Here is a 24,635-nt window from a genome sequence, read left to right on the forward strand (position 1 = left end):
GTAACGATGACAGTGTGGGGACTGGCGAGGGCTCTGCAGCCAGCTGGCTGTAGCCATCACAGCACTCAGGCCCTCCCCCAGGTGCGCTGAGACCTGTCAGGGTCAGGGGAGGGCTTTGGGGGGCAAAGATATAGGGATGCAGGAGGGCTGGATGTTCCCAGGCAGAGAAGTACAAGGAGGGCCTGGGGGGCCCCCTGGATGTGCCCCAAACCCCGGGGACCAGGGGCCCAGACCAGGCAACATCCTCCCTTGGGGGTGGACCCAGCCGCCAGGGAGAGAGGTCCAGGGGGTGAGAAGGGAGCAGGTCCAGGGGGTGAGAAGGGACAGCAGGTCCAGGGGGTGAGAAGGGAGTAGGTCCGGGGTGAGAACGGAGAGCAGGTCCAGCGGGTGAGAAGGGAGAGCGGGTCCAGGAATGAGAAGGGAGTAGGTCCGGGGTGAGAAGGGACAGCAGGTTCAGGGGTGAGAAGGGAGCAGGTCCGGGGTGAGAAGGGAGCAGCAGGTCCAGGAGTGAGAAGGGAGTAGGTCCGGGGTGAGAACGGAGAGCAGGTCCAGCGGGTGAGAAGGGAGAGCAGGTCCAGGGGTGAGAAGGGAGAGCGGGTCCAGGAATGAGAAGGGAGTAGGTCCGGGGTGAGAAGGGAGCAGGTCCGGGGTGAGAAGGGACAGCAGGTCCAGGGGGTGAGAAGGGAGCAGGTCCAGGGGGTGAAAGGAAGGTCCGGGGGTGAGAAGGAGCAGGTCCAAACCCAGGGGGTGAGAGGCAGGTGGGGTGGGGGAGAAGGTTCAAACCCGGGTGGAGGCCGGGGGGGTGGGGGGGCGGGGGGAGGGTCACTGAGGTTAGTGTGTGTCTGTGGTGACAAATTCCCAAGTCCAGGGAATGGAGCAGGGTGGTCAGTCCCCAGACCCCTAGGGAGGGCAGGCCTGGCCGGAGGCCACGAGAGGAGGGGAATGGAAGTTGGGGTGGAGGCGGCTTGCTGGGTGTAGAGGTGCGATTCTGAGCAGGGGGAGATTTGGACCACTGCTCAAAAATGCACAGCTGTTCTCCTGGGCTTCTCCCTCCCTCCCTGAAGGAGCACCCACTGCAGCCCCGCCAGCCCCGCTCTGGCCTATGAAGGGCCCAGTGGGTGCAGCATGGCAAAGGGTCACTTGCTGCTCCCAAGCAGACCCTCAAAGCTTCTGCTCAGTTCTTCCACTGCCCTCACCTGCCGTGAGCCTGGCAAGGGGAGGCCGCCCACCGGTCTGGATTCCAGAGTCAAACACAAGAGCAAAGGCACGTCCATCCCGCTATGGGTTTGCAACACAAGCAAGAGCCAAACTCAGCCCTGGGCTCATTTATTAATGCAGCCAAACAGCCTGTGCTGACTGACACAGGGGGACGGGACGAGCCCCGTTTAACAAAGGGGTTGGAAATCCTGCGCTAGCCAGCCACATGACCCTCGGTGGCCCTTGAGGCCTCTCCAGCCTCTCACCCTCTTCTCCAAAGCGGACGGCACAGGCCAGCTGGTGCCGAGGCTGGCAGCTCGGTGAGGAGTGTGTGCTGGTCTGTAACTCGGGCAGGCCCTGAGTTGACCAACCCCACCCGGAACCCTCAGGCTCACAGCTGCGCACTCCTCTCTGGTTTTCACATCTCTTCTCCTGCCAGCGGTGAGAGCGTTCTGAGGAAGATGCAAACCCGGGGAACAGGTGAGCTCTGCACAGCTGACACCGTGCCAGGGCGAGGCTCCCTCCCCAGGGCAAGAGCAAGCTGAAATCCTCCAGGTGCCGATGCTTCCGGTGTGGGGGCACCAAGGTGGAGCCCCAGACCCCTTTCCCGGCAGACGGCAGTGCAGGCTGAACCAGTGGAAAGGGAAGCAGCCGTCAACGCCGCTGGCCGTCTGCGCAGCAGAAGCCTTGCTTGCGGTGACAGCACCGGGACGACTTAACAATCCAGGATCAGAGGCGTCCCCTCGCTTTGGGTTCCTCTTCTGAGGCTTTTCATCAACCCTGTTGACAGCATTACTAATGAGCTGTCATCAGATGTTCCTGAAGCCACGGTGAAGAACCGGGGCGGGGGTAGTGGGGAGGGAAGTGGGGAACACGGAGTCGGTGCGCCCAGGACCTCCCCGATGTGTGAGGTCGGGTGGGCCACTGGGCGCTTGTGGTGCAGGCAGGGGTTAGCCTAACTGCCACTCCTGCTGCTTCTGTGTGCACAAAGCTCTGACCCTGGGGCCTCAGGGCGGCACACCGGGGAAACAGGTGGAGCCTCTTAAGGGGAGGGACAGTGCTTAGTGACCGTCCTCTCCCTCCCAGGGCCCCTCAGCCTGACGAATGTGAGACACTGCCCCCTGGCCTGGGGTCTGAGCCTGTAGAGGGTGACCCGGAGTTCAGCCACCCTGCCTCTGTCCATGGTGCTGACACTCTTGCCTGACACTGCTGCGGCCCATTCACAGGCTGGGGACACCAAGACCTGGGCACACACAGAGGGCCAGGGATGGGGTCAGACCCATCAGACTTCTCACCCACCCTCACCTCAGTCAGATTCTGAACCCAGACCTGGACTCATCCGACAGTGCCCACTTGGGGCTTCTCGGGGCTCATGGTTCCCACCAGCTGGGACTGAGAAGAAGACAACCCCCCAAAAGCCACAGTCAAGGAGAGCTGGGCCTCACTGTTTGGGAAGAACAGGAGGCTGTGGGCAGAGCATGGGGACCGCGGGTCCTGCTCACACCCCTCTCCGCCCCATGCGTCCAGGACAGCCGGCCAGCAGCTGCTGCCAATCAGGACACCTACCCACTCTGGGCAGGCTGCCTGGCGCCCCTGCCTGCTGAAAGCATTGGTTAGGCCGGAGCGCTCCCACCCTGGAGACAGGCAGGCCCATGATTCGCCAGAGAGACCATGTCCTCAGTCCCAGCAGCCACGCCCCACGCCCATCCTTCCATCTGCAGAGCACGCGCTCGGAGGGAGAGCTTGTTTGATGTCTGGGCGGTTTGTTTGGTTTAATTTTGTTGTTCACCATCTCTGCTGTCAAGAGGTAAACAGACACGCTGCTTGTCTTCCAAGGAGGGCAGGATTAATAATGCATTGGCAGCAGGTGGAGGTGTATGGCCAGGACTCAGGCACCAGGGTTTCCATCCGGGCTGGGCCCGCAACTGGCTGAGTGACCCAGGCCAAGGCTCTGAGCCTCTCTGGGCCTCTTCTCTCCTCACAGACAGTCTGAGGCTGGGGTCCTGCCCTCCACCCCCATTTTGGTGCTGGTGGAGACAGTGCTCGCTGCAAGAAGGCCTGGCTGTGCTGGGTTCCCGATGGGAGTTACTGGCAGTTTTCCTGGGCAAGGGGATTCCTCCAGACAAGAACGGCTCAGAGATTGTACGAGGCCTCGTCAAAGTCACACAGCAAGTAATTAACGCAGCCAGAACTCAGGCTGGGCCAGTTCTAAGCTCCGTTCCTTTCCCGGGAGGAGCTGGTCAGGACCAGACAGCCCTGCAGGCACCCCCGTCACTCACTGTCACCACTGCCGCCATCACCCCCACATCAGGCCCAGGGGCGGCCCCAGCATCGCATCCCCATTCGGGGATCTTCCTTGCACTGGGTGCCCCCCAACCATTCCCGACACCCCACCTGTCTCTTCTATACAGCGGGCACATTGCCTCCTGCCTGCCCTGCAGACGGCAGACGTGAGGATTGGCTGAGTGAAGGGGGGGTGCACAGAGCTGGGACACAAGCCCCCTCCACCCTGCCCTGCACCTCCCGCCCTGGAGGACGGCATCTGAGCCCTCACACAGACAAGGAGCCCACATCCCTTCAGACCTGAGGCTGGCCTGGGATGGGGCTGCAGTAAGAGCTGAGCCTGTTCCAGGGACAGCAATCAATTCCACTGAGCTTCCCCCAGCTTCTCACTGAGGGGGCTACAGTTCTGCCTCCCTCTCCCCTTCTTTCCCAGCAGAAAGCACAGGAGAGCTGAGGCCTGGTCCCGTGGGCCTGGTAGCACTGAGGTTTTCAATGAAACAATCTATATCTGTTTGTGGAAGGCAGGGCCCAGCCACCTGGATTCCTCTGGGATCCAAGCCTTGGGGCTGTGGCCAGCCTCCAGGCGGCCCATGTGTTCTGAGGCCTGGCTTGGAGGCCTCCCCCTCGCCCCAGCCTTGCCCCTCCCTCCACTGAGGAGCTGCTCCCCCCAACCAAGCCCATCACCCTCTCCGGACCACCTCCAGCAGCTCGAGGTGATGGACAGGACAATTATTCCCTGGGCTGCCAGAGCACTCTGAAGCCCTGTCTGCGCATGGCGGGTGGGGTGGGGGCTGCCCCCCCGGACCCTTGCACCCCGTCTCTCTGCGGCCATTACCCCCCGGTTCCTCCCACTGCCAGGTCCTTCCAGCACGACACTCGTCTGGTTCGGTCAGAAATCCTGAGATGCGCAGGCAAGCCCAGGCATCAGAGACCTGGATTCGAATTCTGACCCCGCCCTGTCACCAGCCGCACGATTTGGGGCAAGTGCTGGCTTTTCCGGAGTTTTAGCCCCATATCCACAAAGCGGGCAACAGTGGCTATTTGTCACGAGAGCAGGACGGGGACTGGCCACACTCTGGGGCTCTGCATGCTGTAGCTCCATCCTCCGACCACCCTCACTGCACAGTGGGGAGCGCAGCAGCTCCTCTGGCAGGTCCGTCCTTGACACTCACGCTGCACTTGGCCTGTGCTGTCGGCCAGGAGAGTAGAGACGCACACGTGCCCGCCCGGGGAGCTGGAGGCCTGGGGAGGCAGGTCCCGGAGGCAGGATGACAGCGGGGTGGGGGCACAGCAGTGCAGAGGAAGGAGCGGGGCCTGGGGCTGCCGTCTGCACCGAGCACAGGGTGTGTCCTGTGGTGGGGGCGGGGGGAGAGGGCCAGGAGTGCTCGCCATCCTCCCTGTGCTCCCCACCCCCACCTGCACCACCCTCCTGGCACAGCAGGGCCTCTGGAAAGGAAGGTCCCCAGGCCAATGTCACAGCCGCCCTAAGTCAGGCATATTGGCAGCCCCGAAGGGCAAGGCGGCAGTGGAGGCATCGTGGAGAGCAGAGCTCCTAGGGACAGAGGCCTCCGGGGGTTGGAGGGTAAGGACACAAGTTGGGATGTCAGCCCCACCTTGGGGAGGCCTCTGCAGACAATCCAAGCATCTCACAGACAGAGATCACTTTCTTCTCCCTTCTCCCAGCTTCAGTCCCAGACCTGTTGTGGAGGACTTGCTCTTATCCCCATCACCACCACTGCCACCACCACACATCACCACCATCACCATCATCACCGCTATCACATCACCACCATCATCAACTTCACCATTATCACCATCACCACCACCACCACCACCACCACATCACCACCATCACCACCATCACTACCATAACCACTACCACCACCACCACATCACCACCACCACCACCATCACATCACCACCACCATCACCATCACCACTATCACATCACCACCATCAACTTCACCATTATCACCATCACCACCACCACCACCACCACCACCACATCACCACCACCACTACCATAACCACCACCACCACCACATCACCACCACCACCACCATCACATCACCACCACCATCACCATCACCACTATCAAATCACCACCATCATCAACTTCACCATTATCACCATCACCACCACCACCACCACATCATCACCACCATCACCACCATCACTACCATAACCACCACCACCACCACATCACCACCACCACCACCATCACATCACCACCATCATCACCATCACCACTATCACATCACCACCATCATCAACTTCACCATTATCACCATCACCACCACCACCACCACCACATCACCACCATCACCACCATCACATCACCACCACCATCACCACCATCACATCACCACCACCAACTTCACCATTATCACCATCACCACCATCACTACCATAACCACCACCACTACCATAACCACCACCACTATCACCACCATCACCATCACCACCATCACCAATCACCACCATCACCATCTTCACCATCACCACCACCACCACCATCATCACCACCATCACCATCACCAACTTCACCACCACCATCACCACTATCACCATTTTCACCATCACCATCACTATCACCATCATCATCACCATCTTCATCTTCACCATCATCACCACCACCATCACCATTATCATCACCATCATCACCCTCAGCATTCCCACTGTGTCAGTCAGCTCAGGTGCCTGTAACAAAATACTATAGTCCACACCACCACCACCATCCCCACCACCACCATAGGAACAAGTCACCGTGTTAAGTGCTCCGCAGGCAACCAGCATTATCAGTTCGTGTTTTACAGCAAAGGAAAACAAAGAGCAGAGAGACTCAGCGATGTGCTCAGTCATACACAGGTAGTCATTGCAGAGCTGGGACTAGAACCCAGTCTGATGGACTCCAGGGACCGTCCTCACATTACAGAAGCAGCAGTGTCCCCTACTCGGCCCGGCTTCTGAAGAAGGGGGTTCTTGCTATGCATGCGGACAGGATGCTGGGCTGATCTGGTTCTCCAGAACCCCATTTCCCTGGGCCTCTCCTGGGTACTGGAAGAGAGGCAGGCTCATTTGCATTCAATTTGCATACAGCTGCTGAAAATGAGCCCAAATTCCCTACCACTTCAAAACTGCATTGTTTCTGCCTTGAAAGGGACCTTCCCACGCACACAGCCATCCCCGTCACTCCACCGAGGGGCAGTGTCCCCTCGTCACCTCTCCGGAGGAGCCAATTCCCCACTCCTAGCCCAGCCCCCGCCTGGGGGTGACCGCAGCCTTAGCCTCCTTCCTCCTTCCTCTCCAGGGGCCACAGGTCCCCACGGCCCTCCCCACGACACAGCAGGCAGGGGCAGGGGCAGGAAGGTCCTGCAGGGGAGACGCTGGGGCCACTGGCATGAGCCGGAGTCCTCTGTGAGCCCGGCATCCTGGACAGCCAGTCAGTCAACACCAGGACTGGGCCAGACGTCAGGCACTGCCTCCGGGAGCCTCCTACCTCCTCCAGACCATCGTCTTTCTGCGGGACCCCTGGCCCCTCATCTGCCCACCCTGCCCTCGGATGCCCAGCTTGGGACTGTCAGCCCAGGAGGAAGCTCTGTTAGAAGGGCCGCCTGGAGGCTGGGGGTCAGGGGCGCTGTGGACAGGGCCTGGGCTCTCTACAGACCCGCCCTGGAGAGGGCCTGTCTGACCAGGGACCGGGAACTGTGAGGTGCAGGCCGGCGCCCCGCCTCCTCCCGGGGTGGGGTGGGCAGCGCAGAGGCTGGAGGCCTGGCCCCGGGCGTCCAGCTCTTCCTCTGCCCAGAGTCCAGCTCTCTCTTCCGCCTCCTGCAGACCAGCTGCCTCCCGGAGAAGCTTTTCTGCACACCTGGCGCCCCATCCAGGAAGTGGACCATGCCCATCTCCGGGTTCCCAACTCTGTCCGGGAGGCAAGCTAGGGGCACACACCTCTGCACACCAGTGCACAGGCACATACAACACACACGTGAACACACATAAACTTCATGCACAGCACAACATGCCTGAGCACACGCACACACAGGCACCACCCGAGGGCCTGCCCACCCCCGTGCCCCTACGGGGTTGAGCGGTGCTGGCTGTGTGTCTTGGAGTCCTGGACGAGCCTTCACCGTGTGGCCTCATGGAGTTCATCTGAGCAGGGGTTGAGACTCTTCTCATCTTGGGGGCTCAAAGGTACCCCTCGGGGTTGGAGGGAAGCAGGAGGCAGGCACTTCTAGCTTAAGACAGTCCCACCACCCCTCAGGGGCTTCCCAGGTGGCTCAGTGGTAAAGAATCCACCTGCCAGTGCAGGAGACAAAAGAGACAGGGGCTCAAACCCTGCATCACGAAGATCCCCTGGAGAAGGAAATGGCAACCCACTCCAGTATTCTTGCCTGGAGAATTCCAGGGACAGAGGAGCCTGACGGGCTACAGTCCATGGGGTTGCAAAGAGTCAGACATGACTGAGTGACCGAGCATGCACGCGCCGCCCTGAGACACTTCCTTCCCCCTTGGGAGGCTGTGGGGATTTATCCTCCATCCAGGTCTGGCCCACAGGGCTGGCATTTCAGTCATCTCTGTAGCACTTCCTCTCAGGCCTCAAGGACATCCCTGACCCTGGTCTACAAATCGGGGGCGTGTGCCAGGCTGGCCGCCAGCGCCCGGCTGGACTCCCACATTCAAAGGGAGCTCTACTCGTGAGATTAGTGCAGCAGGAAGAACTCGGGAGGGGGCCCCAAATCAGGGCTGAGCCCACCCCCAAGAGCAGGCTCACCTCCCCTGAGCAGACTTCTTCCCGGGGCAAAAAAGGGTGAGGGGGCCTCGCTGGGAGAGGCCCACAGGAGCTCAAGGCTGCAGTTGCCCACCTTGGGCCCCAGGAAATGAGCCGCTCCCTGCTGCCTGTGGGCTCCAAGTGCCCCCCACCCAGGTCTGGTCCCCACGCCTGTCGGAGAGCTGGGGCTGGGGGGTTCGGTGGGGGGTAGGGACAGCCCACAGAGTCACACTGAAACTAGGCCACAGGCTTGAACGCAGACCCTCCCAACCTGAAGCTGCTCCGAGTTGCCAAGGACACGGGGGCAGGTGGGCAGAGTGGGGTGCAGGGCTCCCCAGTTTCTCTGTGCTATGCCCGTGACCTCTGCCTGTGACCTCTGCCCATCCACCCAGGCGCAGCGAGCCCAGTAATGAGCAGACGGGTTTAAATGTTTGCTGGGGTTCTGTCTCTGCTGGCAATCACTTCGAGAGGGACTGGAGGAGCAAACAGAGCAGGGTGGGAAAGGGCCCGGCCTGGGGCCCAGCCCGAGGCCCAAGTGCGGGCCACCCTCCCGCCCCCGGCCCTGTGGCCCCACCAGCTGTCCCTCCCCGCGCCTGGAACCCAACTCACATCTACATTTCTCAGCAGACGGCAGGGAGAAGCTATAACAATGCGATCACAATGAGGTTCTCCGGTGTTCTCGATACCCAGGGCTCAGGCCTTGGCAAATCCATCGCTGCTTATTTACCCAGCTCGCCTCCAAATGAAAAGGCAGCTTCCCCTCCCCCAGGGCGGGCTCCCAGCCCGGCCAGGGCAGCAGGGTTCACACCCACTGCCCAGGCGAGGCCTCGTGGCTCTCAGGTCACTGGGGACAGGACGGAGGGCTCCGGCTGGGGAGTCCCTCCTCGTCCTCCCTGGAGGCTCCGGGCCTGGGCCAGGCTGCCCGGAGTCCTGCCCTTTGCTGGACTTGGATGAGTTCAGGTGCCCTCGCTCCTCAGGCCTGCACCGGACACCGGGCCCGGCCCACTGGAGACCTTCCTTCTTTCTGCATCTCTTATCTTTCTGATCAGAACCACACCCGTTTTGCCTCCCGGTGCCTCTGATGCCCTGGCCTCATCCACACCTGGGCAGCCAGGAGGTGCAGGAGCCACGTGGTGTGTGCTGACCAAGCACGGGCTCGTGCTGAGCGCCGTCCTGGGGGCTGGGGCACCCAGAGCCCAGCCGGGTGGAGGTCACCTGCCCAAGAGGACAAGGACTCCCAGGGCACGTGTGCAGGCGTGTGGCTGTGAGGGTGAGAGGGATCGCGGATGCCTCTCTGAGGAGCACGTGTCTGAGTGAAGACCTTCAGGAAAGGGGCAGTGAGGACCTGGAAAGCATGCAGGACAGGAGGAAGGGAGAAGGCCAACCTCCGCTGAGCACCCAGGAGCCAGGACGGGCATTCTTTTTTTTTTTCAGGACGGGCATTCTTGCTGTCTGCTGCCGCCCAAGGGTGGGGGACGAGGGGGCTGTTCTCAGCTCAGCATCCTCCGTCATCCGCCCCCAGAAGCAGCACCCTGGGTGGGGGTGGGAGGACATTATTTTCCCCAAAGCCAGTGTTTCCTCGTTTCCTGCTAAACCACCAAAAGGCAGGCCACAGGGCTCAGCATGGTCAGCGCATGCTGTGCTCTGATGGTCTGTGTCCACGAGACAGATGGGCCCGTAATGCCCCTCTCCTGAATGTATGCCATCTCTGATTCGACCTACTGTTACATATTTAGGAATTTCCCTTTTTCCTGTGGTCCAGGAATGTTTGTACAAGACTGGATCTCTGCTCTGAAAGTTGGGTAGAACATACATCAAAGGCCAGTCTCCACAGTGGAGGGGGTCTTCCTGACCCATTCCATTTCTTTAATGGTTACAAGGACCACCAATCCTTTTACCCTTTAGTTGGTGTCGACAAATTGTACTTTTCTAGAAATCTGTCCATTTGCCCGTTTCCAAACTTGTTGGCCTAGGCCTGCTCACAGAATTCTCTCATTACTTTGGAATGTCTGTTCCTTCAATATGCGATCAACCTTACCAGTGGTTTGTCCATTTTCGTGGTCTTTTCAAAGAGCCAGCCCTTGTTGTTCTCATCCAGTTGCTCTGTCGTGTCCGACTCTTTGCGACTACGTGGACTGCAGCACACCAGGCTTCCCTGTCCTTCACCATCACCTGGAGTTTGCTCAGATTCATGCCCATTGAGTCAGTGATGCCATCCAACTGTCTCATCCTCTGTCGCCCCCTTCTCCTCTTGCTCTCAATTTTTCCCAGCATCAGGGTCTTGTCCACTGAGTCAGCTCTTCACATCAGGTGGCCAAAGTATTGGAGCGTCAGTAATAAATTCTGCTTTGTCTCTATAATCTTCTTCTTTCTAATTTCTCAGGGTTTATTCTGCAGTCATTTTACTCTTATTTAATGTCTTTTTAATATCTTAATTCATTAATTTCCAGCCTTTTTTTGTTGTATAAGCATTTAAGGCTATTAATTTCCTTTGAAGTACCCCCACAGATTTTGACATGCAGTATTTTCATTATTATTCAATTATGTATTTTTACATATCCGTTAATGATTTATTCTTCTTGACTTCCCAATTATCTAGAACTGTTTAAAATATTTCCCAACATACAAGGAAATTTTTCTTTTTGTGCTGATGCTATCTAATGAGAGAATTTTCCTAATTGCATTTTTGAATAATTGCAGTGTTTCACCCATTTACTGATTCTTTGAAGTTTGCTGACACTTGGTCTTCGACCTAAGTCATGATCAAAATCCAGGCGTCCTGGAGAAGACTGGGTGTTATCTGCCGAGTGTTACTTGTTTGAGGGTCTGGTGAGTCAGCTGCTGGTTATCAGTGAAACCTGCACCATCTTAATGAATTCCTGCTCTGTGCCCATGCTGACACCTTCCACTCTCAGGATGGACTCCCTCTGCAGGCAGGCAGTTCCGGCTTTACCCATCTATTTGGAGCTCGTTTTAAGTGTACAGAGATGAAGGATTTTTCGTCTTTCTGAAGAGCTGAACCGGCCATGCTGTCCTATTTAATATGAGTGATGTTGATAGGGCTAGCCCCTCACGTTCTTCCCAGCTCTGACTGCCACGTCTTTCTCTACACTTTCTCACCTTCTTGTCCTTATGTTTTACTGGATTAGTTTTAAATGGCAAAGAGATGTTTTTTCCTACACTCTGTTGAGTCTCGACGTTTAATGGGCTCTTTGAGTCCATCCACATTAACCTGTTTACTGGACTCAATACCAAAGGTTTGCCGCGGGTTTTCTATTTATCTATTGTCTTCTTCTATATTATTTTAATTTCTCTTTTCCCCCCTTTTTTATTCAGTAATGAGTTTTGTCTGCTTAGTTGCATTCTTATTCCTTTTTTCCTATCTATGTATCTTCTTTGGTGAAGGACCTGCTCAAATCTTTTGCCCAAATTTTCTAATTCAAGTGTTTGTTTTCTTGTAGCTGGATTTGGAGAGCTCTTAATACATTCAGAATACAAGTCCTATATCAGATATGTGATATACATTTTCTCCCAGTAAGTAGCTTGCCTTTTTATCCTATTAACAGAGTCATTTGCAGAGTGTAAGTTTTCAATTTCAGTGAAGGAACCCTTGAGTTTTTAACCACATATAGCTACTAACAGGCACCAAAATTAATAATGTAATCACCCTTTGCAACCAACACACTGTCATTGCCCCACTGCTGTTCCGTCTTTTGGAAACATTGACCCACGCAAATCAGACAGCACACTCCAAGTTCATTGCTTAATATGAAACGGTTTCACCATCAGTCCTGTATCGACCAGCTTCCTGGCTCACCGCCCGTGTCACACACCTTCCTCCTGGGGCCATCCTGCAGTCCGCCCTCCAGAGGCTCTTCTTGTCAAAGTCCCTTGGCAACAGATCCTCATGCTTTCAGTCCTCTTTGTCCTGAGGTGGCTTTGCCTGGGGCCTGATTCCAGGTGACAGTCCCTCTCTGGGCCTGGTCTCCCCACGGCCTCCACTGCTGAGCCTGTGACTGAGCTGGTGGGGGTGGGGCTGTCGCTCTGTCCCCCTTCCTGAGCCGGCCTCCCGCTCAGGGGCCGAGGTTTCCCAGCACGTGGAGCCACCCGGTGCTGTGCGTGCCCCCCACCCCCATCTGCCGGACAGCGGGTCAGGGGGTCACACACCACCTTTCCTCATTCGAATTTCTTCTCCTGGGACCCTGCCAGACCCAGGCTGGATTTCTGGTCCTCTGCACCCTTTCATCTCTCTGTCACCCTTCCCACCTTCTGAGGTCTCCTGTCGTGTTGCTATTTCTCCAACTAAGCCTCAAATGTCATCTGTGACCAAGGATGCTGCCAGGCTTCCCGCCGAGTTCTTTGTTCTTAAAAGTTGTCACTGGCCCTTTCCAGACATGCTGGGTCACTTCTGATCATGTTACTACTACTCATCTTTGTGACTTCACCTCATTTTAAAAATATTCCTTAGAAACTATCTTACGTTAGGTATCTGCTTGATTCCTCCGGGGTCTGCACGGGCCAGTAACAGCTGCCTGCCGAATCAAATAACACAGACTCGGCAGCTCTAACAGAAATGCAACCCCCGCCCACCCCCGTCCTGGAGGCGGGAGGTCAGAGATGAGGGCGAACAGGCCTCTCCCCCGGCGTGTGGCTGGCCGCCTCCTCCCGGGTCCTCACACAGCCATCCCCCCGCACGCATCTCTGTCCTCATTTCTTCTTCACACTGAGATGGAAGTCACCCCAGGGATCCCACTTCACCTCGATCCCTTCTAAAAGCCTCAACTTCTAACACAGTCACCTGCTCAGGTCCCGGGGTGCAGACCTCCGCACCTGGCGGGCCTGAACCTGTTATTCTGCGATGCTGGCCCTCCTGCCCCCTGCAGACTACGTGACAGCTGCCTGTGGGCTCACGTGATGCTTCTTCCTCCCTCTGAGGGTCCCCCAGAGGCCTGCAGGGCCCTCCCCCAGCCAGAAAGACCCGTCTGCCAGGAACCCGGATCTCAGGGCCGGCCTCAGAGATGCCTCCAGCTCAGTGCTGGGGTAACTGGTGAGGTGAGGGGGTTGCAGGGAGGGGACAAGCCTGGCTATTTCGCTTCTCCCTGCAAACCAGCAAAGCCTTTACAACCACAGCTTTTTCCACATTAATCTGTTTCCCGCGTGGGCTCCTAGTAAAAGTCTCTCAGTACTGTTCGACTCTTTGTGACCCCATGGACTATAGCTTATCACTCTCCTCCGTCCATGGGATTTTCCAGGCTAGAGCACTGGAGTGGGCTGCCATTTCCTTCTCCAGGGGATCTTCCCGACCCAGGGATTGAACCCAGGTCTCCCGCATGGCTGGCAGACTCTTTACAGTCTGAACCACCCCTAACCTGCAGTTTATCCACCAAGAGCAGACCTGAGATACACCCAACCTTTGCAGGGCAGCAGGAAAGGCCACCCTGGAGAACACCCGGTCTCGTCTGACCACAGGGACGAGGAGGTTGGAAGGACGCTGGCCACGCTGCAGAGTGCTGGATAGGCCACTAAGCAACCTGGGGGCTTTTGTGGACGAGAGTTACTGACTCACCGCTGGCTCCGCGGGAAACAGTGAAACCACGAAACATCCCTCCTTCCGTGTAGGTTCCACCCTGTGCTCAGCTCCTTCCGAGCCGGGCTGCCCCGGGAGCCTGGGGGTCAGCTCACTGTCTGGTTCCTGCCAAGACCTCAGCGTCCTACTTCCGGAAAAGGCTGTTATCACAAGTCCGGAGAAGGAGGCAAAGGGGAAGTCGGAGCGGAGCCCGGCCTCAGGGCCACAAGGGCCCCGACCCCCACTGAAGCACGTGGCCGGCCATGAGCCTGCCTCCTGGGGCTGCCCCGAAGGGCCGCCCCATCCTAGGGTCACAGGCGAGGCGGATCGCAAGCCCAGGGAGGGCTGAGGGCTGCCTGCGGGGAACCGCAGGGGACAGACCACCACCAGGACAGACCGGCTGCACCTCACTTTCTGTCAGCATCGCCCGCGTCACTGCTTTCGTTTTTTAATGTGATATTTTATATTTATATAAGAAAAATATTTTTCCAAAAAAAGTCAGTAGGTATAAAATGGCACCCCACCCCGACGAGTACCAAGGAATATTTGTGCACACATATATCTCTCATCGTAGACATAAACAATGACCGCAGGCCCTCAGGCGTGGGTCCCTTGGGGCAAAACCAAGCAGACGCAGGGGCCCAGCCCCCACCCCAGTCTGTACACCTGCAGAGCAGCGGGGCTCCCAGGAGTCACTCCAGGGCACACACTGGGCGTCTTCTGGGTGCCCGGCTGAGGCACACTTCCAGGGTCTGCACACCAGGCGGTGGTCTGGAGGTGCTGTGCCCGCGTGCACGTGCCGGATGGGAGGGTGGGGCTCTGCCATCGCCCACACCGTCCCTGAGCAGACCTCGTTCCTGTACTCCCCGGGGTCGCTGGGCCCACAGGCGCTGGCAGGGCAGAAGGGGCGCGCTGGCGATGTCCCGCGTCCTCTCCACGCTGGCGATGTCCCGCGTCCTCTCCGGCCCCGCCTAGGGCCCGTGGGGCTCGGACCCTAGGTTTCCTCCTCCACCTTCAGGATCATCCCTGAGAAGGCCTCTGGCCCAGTACGGCTGCCCTGCGAGGCTCTGGCCGGCCTGCAACCGGTCCCGCCCCCCGGGGAGCCGCCTGGGCTGGTGGGCCAGGCACCCCGGGCCGGGAGGGCCTCCACCAGCCTCCCCAGGGTCTGGGTGAGCGCCTCGACGCCATCGGCCAGCCGCTGGCTCTGCTCGGTCAGCCGCTCCAGCAGGAGGTTCTGCTGGGCCATCAGCGTGCTCTGCTGCTGGGACCAGGCGCTGAGCAGGGCACCCTGCCGCCGCTGTGCATCCAGCAGCCGCCGCTCCAGCTCCGAGGCCTCGGGCCCCGCAGCCTTCCCAGAGGGCTGGGATCCTGCCGAGGTGGGCGGTGAGGGCCGGGGGCCCAGGAAGCGCAGCCGCCGGGGGCGCTGAGCCCGGGGAGGTGGGCGGGGAGGGTGAGGAGGCGGCCATGGGGAAGGCTCCTCGGGGGTCCAGAGGGTCGGCTTCGGGCGGGCTTGGCCCATCCAGCATCCGCAGGGGGAACCACAGGCAGCCGGGGGCCTCGTCTTCCTTGTCAGCTAGCAGGGGGAGACGGGAAACGTGAGCCTTCGCCAGCCAGGACCCGGGCAGTGCAGGGAGGGCCCTCAGTGCATGAGGCCCTCTGCACACACAGCGGATCTCGGCCTCTCTCGGGGCCCGTGGTCGGCAGCAGCGCCCTCACAGGACGCTGAGACTCAGAGGGCAAAGGATGTCCTCCAGGGATGCTGAGAAAAAACTCCAACCTGGCGGCTCCAAGGCCAAGGTGCCACCACTAGGTTGCCATCTGTCTGTCTGTCTGTCTGCTCACCCAATCTGGCCATCATCTACCCACTGTCCTGTCTGTCCATCTGTCTACCTACACATATCCACCCACACATCCATCCCTTCATCTGTCTGCCCGTTTGCTGGTCAAGCATCCACCCGTCCCTCCATCAGCCCACCTCCTTCATTCCATCCACCCATCCATCCGTGTGCATCTTCCCGTCCATCCACTTCATCTCTCAGCCGTCCACCCATAAGCCAGCCCACACACCCAGCCATCATTCACCCACGTCTCTGTCTGTCCAGCCACGTGCTTGTGCTAATCCCCTTCCAGCCCTTCAGTCCATCTGTCCATCTCCCCAACCCTCCATTCATCTGTCTGTCCAGCCAGCCATCCGCCACGTGGACGACCAGGAAGATAAGCAGAGTGGACATAAAAGCAGCACTTCTCCAGGAGAAGCTGAGACCTGGACCCCTACACGCTGGGCTCCAAAACCAGCTCCACCTCCTGGGAGCCGTGTGACTGTGGGACGCCCTCCTCTCCTCTGGGTCTCAAAGCCCTGTCTGCACGCGGAAGGCTAGAGGCCGTGATACCTGTCCTGCCGACACCTCCCAGCACCTCAGGCAGCGGGCGGGAGCCGGAGGGCTTCCTGCGTGGTGGCCACCGTAGGCCACCTCCTGGGCGGAGCCCCCTCACCTCACCTATGGGGCAGGGTCCCACCTTGGGAGGGTAGCTTCACCCCAGAGCACCAGGCCCACGCGCCTCTGGTAACAGGCAGGCCAGGTTCCAAGCCTGCTGCATCCCAGGCACGGGTGGCCGCCCGCCACCACCTCCTCGTCCTCCTCCTCCTTCCACAGTCCAGGCTCGTGCTGATCCTTCTGACCCGGTGGCCCCTGGGGGCACGAGGAGGAGTCAGCTGCCCTGCCGGCTCGTTGCTTCTCTCCTGAGATAAGGCTTCGGGAGTGAGGCCCTCAGCGGGCAACGTCCAGCTCCGCATTCCTGCGGCAGAGACCAGGCTGGGCTTCCGACAAGTCCGCCATGCTTGCCAGTTCTGGTGGTGCCCTCTCTCTGGAGGCCCGGGGAGCCCACCGTGCTTGCCAGTTCCGGCGGTGCCCTCTCTCTGGGAGGCAGGCTGTGTGGGCAGAGGGCGCCGAGCCGCCACCAGACGCCGCAGCCCTGCCCCGCCCCACCCTGCAGACGCAGGCCACCCCCGGCAGCCACACCAGCTGTCACGTGTGCCCAACCCTTGCCCTGGCCGAGGAGTCAGGGGGCCCCGATGCAAAAAAGGGGCAGCCAGCAGTGGGCCCAGCGGGTGCCCCCACGACGCGCCCTTGCAGAGTCCGATGGCCTCCGGGCTCCCCACCAGGGGAGGCCTGGGGACGGAGGCTCTGCTGGGAGGGGCTGCTCTCCCCTGTGGCCGGCCCCACCCTGCGCCCCTCCTACCCGGAGGCACCCCGAGTCCCTCTCCCAGCACAGTGCCGACGTTCCAAAGCCCCCGGGGAGCATGGACAGCGTCCACCACCTCCCCGGCCCCTCCCTGGCCCCAGTGGCACGGCCCACACAGGTCCAGCCCCTGGCCGTGGCACCCTGAGCCTGCCTGGGCAGCCCCTTCCTCGGCCTCTGCCCTGGCTCCTGCTCGGCATGCCCTGGGAAGCCCTCCCTGCCTCAGCAGGCACAGGGCCCCGTGTCACTGGACTGCACCATCCGGCCACCCCACCCCTAGGACGCGAGATCTGGGGAACACAGGCTCTGGGGGCTCCGTCTCTGAGCGAGGGCCCGGCACGGAGCAGGGGACCTGGGGGCAGGCGGCAGGCGCGAGGATGCTCGCAGCGCCCACTTCCTGCTGGACCCAGGCCCGGCCAGGGGCTCACGGCTGTGTCGCGGCTGTGTCCCCAGAGCTGCCTGATGCCCCGCCTCAAGCAAACGAAGGTCAGACATTGGTCCTTACTGTCCCGGAGCCAGCCGACACATTCCAAGTGGCGAGGCCCGGCCAGCTCCAGCCCCACGCCTGGCCCAGGGCAGACAGGGAGCCCTCTCCACAGCATCCCACTCCAGGACAGCCGAAGCCACTGGGCCTCCTGTCGGGGCAGCCAGGTGCTGCCCACCGGGCTGGGGAGCCGCAGCCCCGCCGGTGCCCACGGCAGCGAGACCCGCCCCTGGGAGACGCTCACCCCTCACCCCTGCCTCTCACTTGCTGAGCCGGGGACAGAGGCCTGGGACACAGCCTCGGTGGGGGTGCAGACCGGGCAGGCAAGGTTGACCGCCCTGGGCACGCGGCCCACACCCCTACCTCTCCCCTCCCCCATAGCAGTCGGCTTGGGCGCAGAGAAGACCCTGAGGGCCTGCCCTCTGGTGCGGGCAGGGGCGGAGGGCTGTGCCCTCACACTGACTTACTTGGTGCCGGCTGGCTCCAGCGAGGAGCTCACTGGCCGCCTCTGTGTGCGAGGACGCAGCCTCAAGGCCGGCTTCAATACTATCTGCAAATCAAGACAACACAAGCAATTACAGAGAGGAGACCCTCCGGTCACCCGGAGCGGGGGCGGGGGAGGCACAAATGGGGAGTCCGGCCTCCAGAGGTCAGAGGCTGCAGGGATGGGCACCGCCCACCCGCCCGGCGAGGGCCCTGGCCCGCCTGAGTGTCAGGACAGAGCGCCTGGCACTGTCTGTCCTTGGGGCCTGGCAGCCCCTCAGAATGGGTGAGTCCAAGCCGGGAACAGCTCTGCACACAGAGAGCCACCGCGAAGACAGCCAGCAGGGTCTGGGAACACCGCTGCCCCCAGGACACTAGCACGTGCCGGCCGCCGGCGTCCCCGCACCACGCAGCTGGTTCTGACGACCGTGCAGCCCCGAGTGGGGACCAGGGGCTTCAAGCAGGGGCCTGCTGGGTGTGTCAGCAAAGCCCCCAAGACGTCGCCCCAGCAGCACAGCTGAGCCACCCTGGGACACCAGAGGACACCCCTCTGCGGCAACAGGGGGAAAGGCAGTGTCACGTAAAGCACCGTGGGTCCACCCCACCCTGCAACGACGCGTGGCCAGGCTGGCGGCACAGGACAGGGGTGGGCCAGCACCTGGGCTCGCGACCCGGTAGGAACGGGGCTGGAACCCCGGGAGCACCAGGGCAGTTCTCTATGCTGTTTCCTCTCCCCCCAAGAAGGACCCAGTGCTGCCCAGACAAGCGGGCAATGACCACAGGTGTGGGCATAGCCCTCAGCACAGACCAGCTGGTGCTTTGTGGGCTGACCTGTCAGATGCAAACACGCATCAAGCCAACTCTTAGGAAGAGAGGACGAGCCTCTGAATTCGCGCATTTTGGTGAAAACTCAGAGGTAGAAATGGCTACATGCACACATCTCCCCGATGCTGGGAAAGATTGAAGATGGGAGGAGAAAGGGACGACAGAGGATGAGATGGTTGGATGTCATCACTGACTCAATAGACATCAGTTTGAGTAAACTCCAGGAGTTGGTAATGGACAGGGAGGCCTGGCGTGCTGTAGTCCACAGGGTCGCAAAGAGTCGGACAAGACTGAGCAACTGAACAGAAGTGAACACATCTCCCTCGACCGCCCAGGGCCTGAGGCAGAGACGGCGCCCATAAACACAGGTGCAGCCCAAGCACTGAGGGCTGCCCCGGTGGGCGAGAGCCTGAGGGTCACGGCGGATGGGGGACGGGGTGACGGCCCACTAGGGCGGGTGGGACGTCTGGGCTGAGCTGGGCCTCATGGCGGAACTTGCAGAACCAAGAGTCACGCACGGGGGCCACCGAGCTCCTGCCCCGCTCCCAGGCAGGGGGCCAGCAGGACGGGTCTGAGCACCCGGGGCCCCCCCGCCAGCTCCCCTGGGCCTTAGAGTGTGCCCACCTGCAGCATCCCAAGGCTGGGCCTGGCTCTGCCGGTAGAACAGGCGGCCTCCCCGTGACTGACAGGCAGGCCCTGCCGCGTCGTCCAGGCCTGTGACGGTCCAGCTCAGGGCATGGCTGTGTCCTGGGTGCGTGTGCATCTCTGACCTGCCCCCACCTGTTTGGTGCAGACCCCCTGAAAAGGTCTGCTGGGGCCTCTGCTGGGGCGTCGACGGCCCTGCTGTTCCTGCAGGCCCTCCTGCTGTCCGCTCGGCAGCCCTCAGGACGCAGGTGGTCCTGCTTCCAGCTTCTCCCTAAAGTCCTTCCAGTAGCTCCCCAGGACGGGGGAGGCGAGGGTCCGCGGGGCCCTGCTTCGAGCTGTGAGTGGAGCCGATGCTACTGTGGTGAAGGGCGCTGTGATGGGCTTGCAGAGGTGTCTTGAGAGGAGGAGGATGAGGAGCAGGAGGAGGAGGAGCTGGAGGCGGCGGCCAAGACCCAGCCGGGCTCAGGAGCGGCCGCAAAGGTGGCCAGCGGTGGGCCTGGGGCTCTGGGGTCAGCGTGCCCTGGGAGGCTGAGGGCCCCTGACGCTGCCTGGCCTGGCCTGCGGCTGAGTGACGTGAACGAGCGGCGCCCCTCCCTGGCCTGGAGCCTCGGCCTCCCCATCTGGATGCAAAGCGGGCCTTGCTGGAGGCTCCGATCGGGCTGTGGGGAGCCACTTACTTGGCAGGGGCTTGGCGGCACGGCCCTCCCCGGGGGCGCCCGGGGCCGCGAAGGTCTCGGCCACCATGCGCTCGATGGGTGTGAGGACGGCGGGGGTGCGGGGGCCCTCGGCCAGCTTCCGGCGCACCACCCCGCGCAGGTCGCGCCACTTGTGCTTGACGTCGCCCAGGTCCCGGCGGCAGTAGCCCAGCGCGTTCACCGCCTGCAGGATCTTGCTCCACACGCGGTGTTTGCGGGCAGGCGGGCCCCGCAGCGCCCCGAACAGCAGCGGGTAGTGGCGTGTCACCCTCTGCACCAGCACCTCCGTCTCCTGGGGGCTGAAGTTGGGCTTCCGCGTCTTGGTGCGTGAGTGGGGGCCCGGCCCGGGCAGCAGGGCTGCCACAGCGGGCTCGGGGCTGGAGCTGCGCCCGCACGGGGCCTTGCTGCTGCTTGACCCTGGAAAGGCACCGGAGGCTGAGGGCAGCAGGCTGGCCCCACCGCCCGTGCGGGGGGACGCGGGCCTCACCGACACCCGCCGTCCCGGGGACACCCACTCCAGCACGCAGTGGGGTCCTGGGCTGTGGCTATTCTGGGCACTGGGGCCCACCTCTCCAGCAGGCATAGCACTGGAGGAGGTCAGTCCTTGCCAGCCCCCCACCCGGCGAGAGCAGAGAGGCCCTCCTCATTGGCCCATCGCTGAGACCGAGTGACCATCTGGTGACCATCCGGGAAACACCTGGGTGTCCATCTGGAGCGTACAAAGCATTCTGCACACCCACCCTGAGACGGTCACCCACAGAGGTAATCAAGCACGTGGAGACGGAGGGTCCCAGGAGAGGTGCCGTGAGCCGGGACGGGTGATGCCCAGAGCTGCCCACAGCAGGAGCTGGGGTCCCGTGGGCACCCAGGCTTGCGGACCAGTGAGGGGCTGGCAGGCGGCACGGCCCAACCCCCTCCTTCGCTCTGCTCCTGGGGATGCAGCACACACCAGGGTGGGGGCTGGGCTGCCTCTTGGGGAGCAATACACGCCTGCGCCTCAGCACGCCCCGGCCTCCAGGCTCCATTGAGGCGACGACTCAGCCCGAGATCAGGGTGCAGAGGGGTGTGGGGAGGCCTGGGCCCCGGCCACAAGCTGCCTGTTACCAAGTGGCTCTGGGCACTGGGAGCCACCTCACTCCTGAGGGCCGCAGGCTGTGGCCTAGCACCGCCCCAGGCACCCGGGTACAGGGGGGAGGAGCAGGAAAGCCTTGTGGCCACACAGCTAGACAGCCGGGCTGGTGCGGCGGGGGCCCTCGCGTGGAGGGAAAGAGCCGCCGCAGGGGCAGGACAGCTCTCCCCGCACAGCCAGTCCCCACCGCACACGCTCCTGAGAGGAAGGCGCAGGGTGAGGGGCAGGCGGCCCTGACGCTCCCACGAGCAGGAAGAGGGGCCCACCCCTCAGGGGCGTCCCCGGGCTGGCCTTCCTGAGGGGCTGGGCCGACCCAGGGTGGTGGGAGGGCATGGAGAGCGGCCAGCAGAGGCTCGGACCGCCGGAACTTGCCCAGGCCCCACTGTGTGCCAGGCAACCCCGCCAGACCATGCCCACCCCTCCCTGGGGCAGTTGCTGGAAGGATTCGGGTCGAAGCCAGACAGAGGGCACCCCCGAGGACGGCCTGGGGCAGGCAGGGCAGGTGGCTTGGCAGATGCTGTGGGTACCCACCGATGGCCTCTCCTTGCTCTGAAACCATGGAGGCCAAGTCCTTGATGATCTGGTTCACATCTAACAGGTCGCTCTGTGGAAAGAAGAGGACAGCCGTTAGGTTCCTGGGGCCGCAGTTCAGAGGTCAAGGGCACAGCCAAGAACCAGAAATGAGCCAAGGGCGACCCCTCAACTCAAAAACACTGCTGGGATCTGAAGCACTGTCCCCCAACGCGAAGGTCAAAGCCCACGCTGAGCATCCCAGGGCCGTGAGCGCCCTCCCTGGGTGCAGAGGACCCCGCGCTGGCCCTTGAAGGGTGCAGTCTTCTGCAGGATGGCGTCCCCAGCACTGACCCGCAGGCCTGACCAGAGGAGAGGAGGATGTCCGGAATGGAGGGCTCAGTGCACCTCCCGCAGGCCCCTCAGTCCTGTAGACACCTCACTCCTCGTCCCCTCCTGCGGCTCCTCGACTGAGGGGCCAACCTGCCCCTCTCTGTACACCTGGCACCCAGCATGGCCGGCACACGTGGGTGGTAGATGGTGGATGGATGAATAGTGGATGGTGGGCAGGTGGGTGCTGGGCGGTGGGTGGACGGACAGTGGACGGATGGATGCTGAACTGGATGGGTGGATGAACGGAGAGATGAACAGTGGATGGATAGATGGATGGCGGATGGAAGCGAAACTGACGGGTAGACGGCTGGATGGACAGAATAGTGGACAGTGGATGGACGGAAGCCCCTCTGCTGTCTGAAGACTGAGGAACTTCTTGAAGCCAGTGAGTGGGGTAAGAAGCAGAACTTGGACCCGGAGACTCTGGGGTACATCCCACCCTGCTCATCGTGCTGGCCGCTTGCGTTCTTCTTGCCACCCTCCTGTATCTTAACTCCACTCGCCCAACAAAGCAGAAGTGATGTGGATGAAGGATGCGGGCATGCCACTTACAGAGCACACGCCTGGGGCTGTGCTGGGCGCACTGAGGTCACAGGGCTTCGAGAAGGGCCTCTCAGAAAGGGGGAGGGTGGGGGTTGGCACCAATGCCCGCTGACTTGAGCCCCTTCCCTGCAGGAGATGGCTCCTCCACTGGCCAGCCAGGTGACCCTGGGCAAAGCGGCTCACCTAGGAGTCAAGTCCCCACACCTACCACCCAGCAAATCCAAGCCTCCTCCCTCGGTGCCGGGCGCGTGGCCAGGGTAGAGCCAGGAGGGGAGGCCCCTCCAACACCTCTGAGATGCAGGCACCACGCCCCTGCCCGCCGTCCACCACCCTGCAGCCCATCAGGACCCTGGATTCATTTCCACCAGGGTCATTTCACCCCACTGCTAAATATCGCAGGGAGATTCATTTTCTTTTTAGGAGTGTTCTGGGAAATGAAGCAATTAGCATGATCTTAAACCGACAAGTACTATCAATCGCAATTCAATTACCGGGCTTACACACAGCAGAGGCGGTGGCTCTGCGGGAACCGGGCCACGGCCGGGAAGGTGGTGATGAGTGCGGGGCCTCGGGCGGCCTCTGGCCTGGACCCACTTCTGGGATCTGCATCCCCACAGCCCTCCCTGGACGAGGCTGCTGGTGGGAAGGCTGAACTCAGGTGCAACCCAAAGGTCCAGACCCTGAGGCCACCCGTGACGGCCTTGGCCTCAGCCAGACCTCACCGACATAAGCCCACCTCCCCACTCTTCCAGGTCCCCACCCCAAGGCGTCCAGACGGCCAGCCTCGACCTCAGCCACTGAGCCTGCACCGTGGGCAGAAGCCTGGGGGGTCCCGAGTCTTGGACTCGGGGGCTCCAAGGGGCCTTTTAAGGTGCTCAGTCTCCCCTGGCTGCATGAGGTCACCGCCGGGCAGGCAGGGAAGCCAGCACCAGAGGTTAAGGGGCTCTCCTGGGACACCCCTGCTCACCAGGAGCCAGGCAGCCCCGGCAGTCCGGACCCCTAAACAGCACCAGGGATGGCAGGCTCACTCTTGGGAGGCCTCCTGCCCCAGCCGCTGGTGAACTCAGCACGCGTGTGGTGGACCCCTTCCCCCGGGCACAGGGACAGTGTCTCAGGGAAGGACAGGGTGGGAGGGGTGGCAAGCAGGAGCCACAAGCCTGGGGTCTCTGGGGGCCCAGGACCACAGGCTGCCTGCCCAGGTGCGTAGGGGCGGAAGCTGGAGCAGTGGCACACAGCTGTGGCCCGGCTCTGACGGGGACACACGGCTACTGGGGCAGGTGCTCCTTGTCCAAGTAGCACTGACCCCAAGAACCCGGGACTGCCTGGGTGGGACAGCAGGTCCCCAGTCCAGCTCCCTTCAGGGCTTCAAGAGAGGCCTCCCACTTCAGGAGATGCAGTGGCCAAAGCTAATCTCTAACTGCTGCAGACACATGGGGGCCACCCCCTCCATGGTCCCTCCCCACACCACGCTTCTGTAGAAAGCAACCCCCCGAACACCGTCAGGGCTGTGGCTGCGGATGGCGGACAGGAGCCGGTGCCAGCCCAGCCATCTGGGGCCTGGGGTCGCTCCCAGGCCCCCTCCACCCGCCCTCCACACCCGCCATGCCCGGCGGCGCATGCACGGGGTAGGTCTGGAGCCAGGTGGCTGCTGCCAGAGTGCTGGCTGCTCCTGGCTGGCCCAGCAGAGCAGCACTGACCTGGCCCACAGGCGTGAACCGAGATGCCCCCAGCGCCCCAGATCCACAGAGCAGCAGCTCCGGGGGAGCCTCGTGTGGGTGACACCCCCCCGCCCACCAGACATCATGCCAAGGGCATGGCATCCCGTCTCGAGAAGGTCGTCGTCAAAAGACCGCCGCCAGGGAGGTTTCCAC

The 24,635-nt window shown here is 61.4% G+C and overlaps 1 protein-coding gene across 9 annotated transcripts in view; it reads right to left on the reverse strand.

Moving 5' to 3' along the window:
- TSNARE1 (t-SNARE domain containing 1) overlaps positions 1-24,635 on the reverse strand; it is a 119,878-nt gene that overhangs the window by 23,876 nt on the left and 71,367 nt on the right. For 3 of the 9 annotated variants that reach the window (XM_070382684.1, XM_070382682.1, XM_070382683.1), the window contains exons 11-14: positions 21,850-21,922; positions 20,172-20,606; positions 18,009-18,091; positions 14,259-15,390 (exon numbers count right to left, since the gene is read on the reverse strand). In XM_070382684.1, the coding sequence (XP_070238785.1) occupies positions 14,812-15,390; positions 18,009-18,091; positions 20,172-20,606; positions 21,850-21,922 (1,170 nt within the window). In that variant the 3' untranslated portion in view covers positions 14,259-14,811. Of the gene's footprint in view, positions 1-14,258; positions 15,391-18,008; positions 18,092-20,171; positions 20,607-21,849; positions 21,923-24,635 lie in introns of those variants that run through there. The other 6 variants (XR_011466821.1, XM_070382687.1, XM_070382686.1 and 3 more) reach the window with 4 other exon arrangements.

Source organism: Bos mutus, chromosome 14, assembly GCF_027580195.1.
Source record: "Bos mutus isolate GX-2022 chromosome 14, NWIPB_WYAK_1.1, whole genome shotgun sequence".
Classification (NCBI taxonomy): Eukaryota; Metazoa; Chordata; class Mammalia; order Artiodactyla; family Bovidae; genus Bos; species Bos mutus.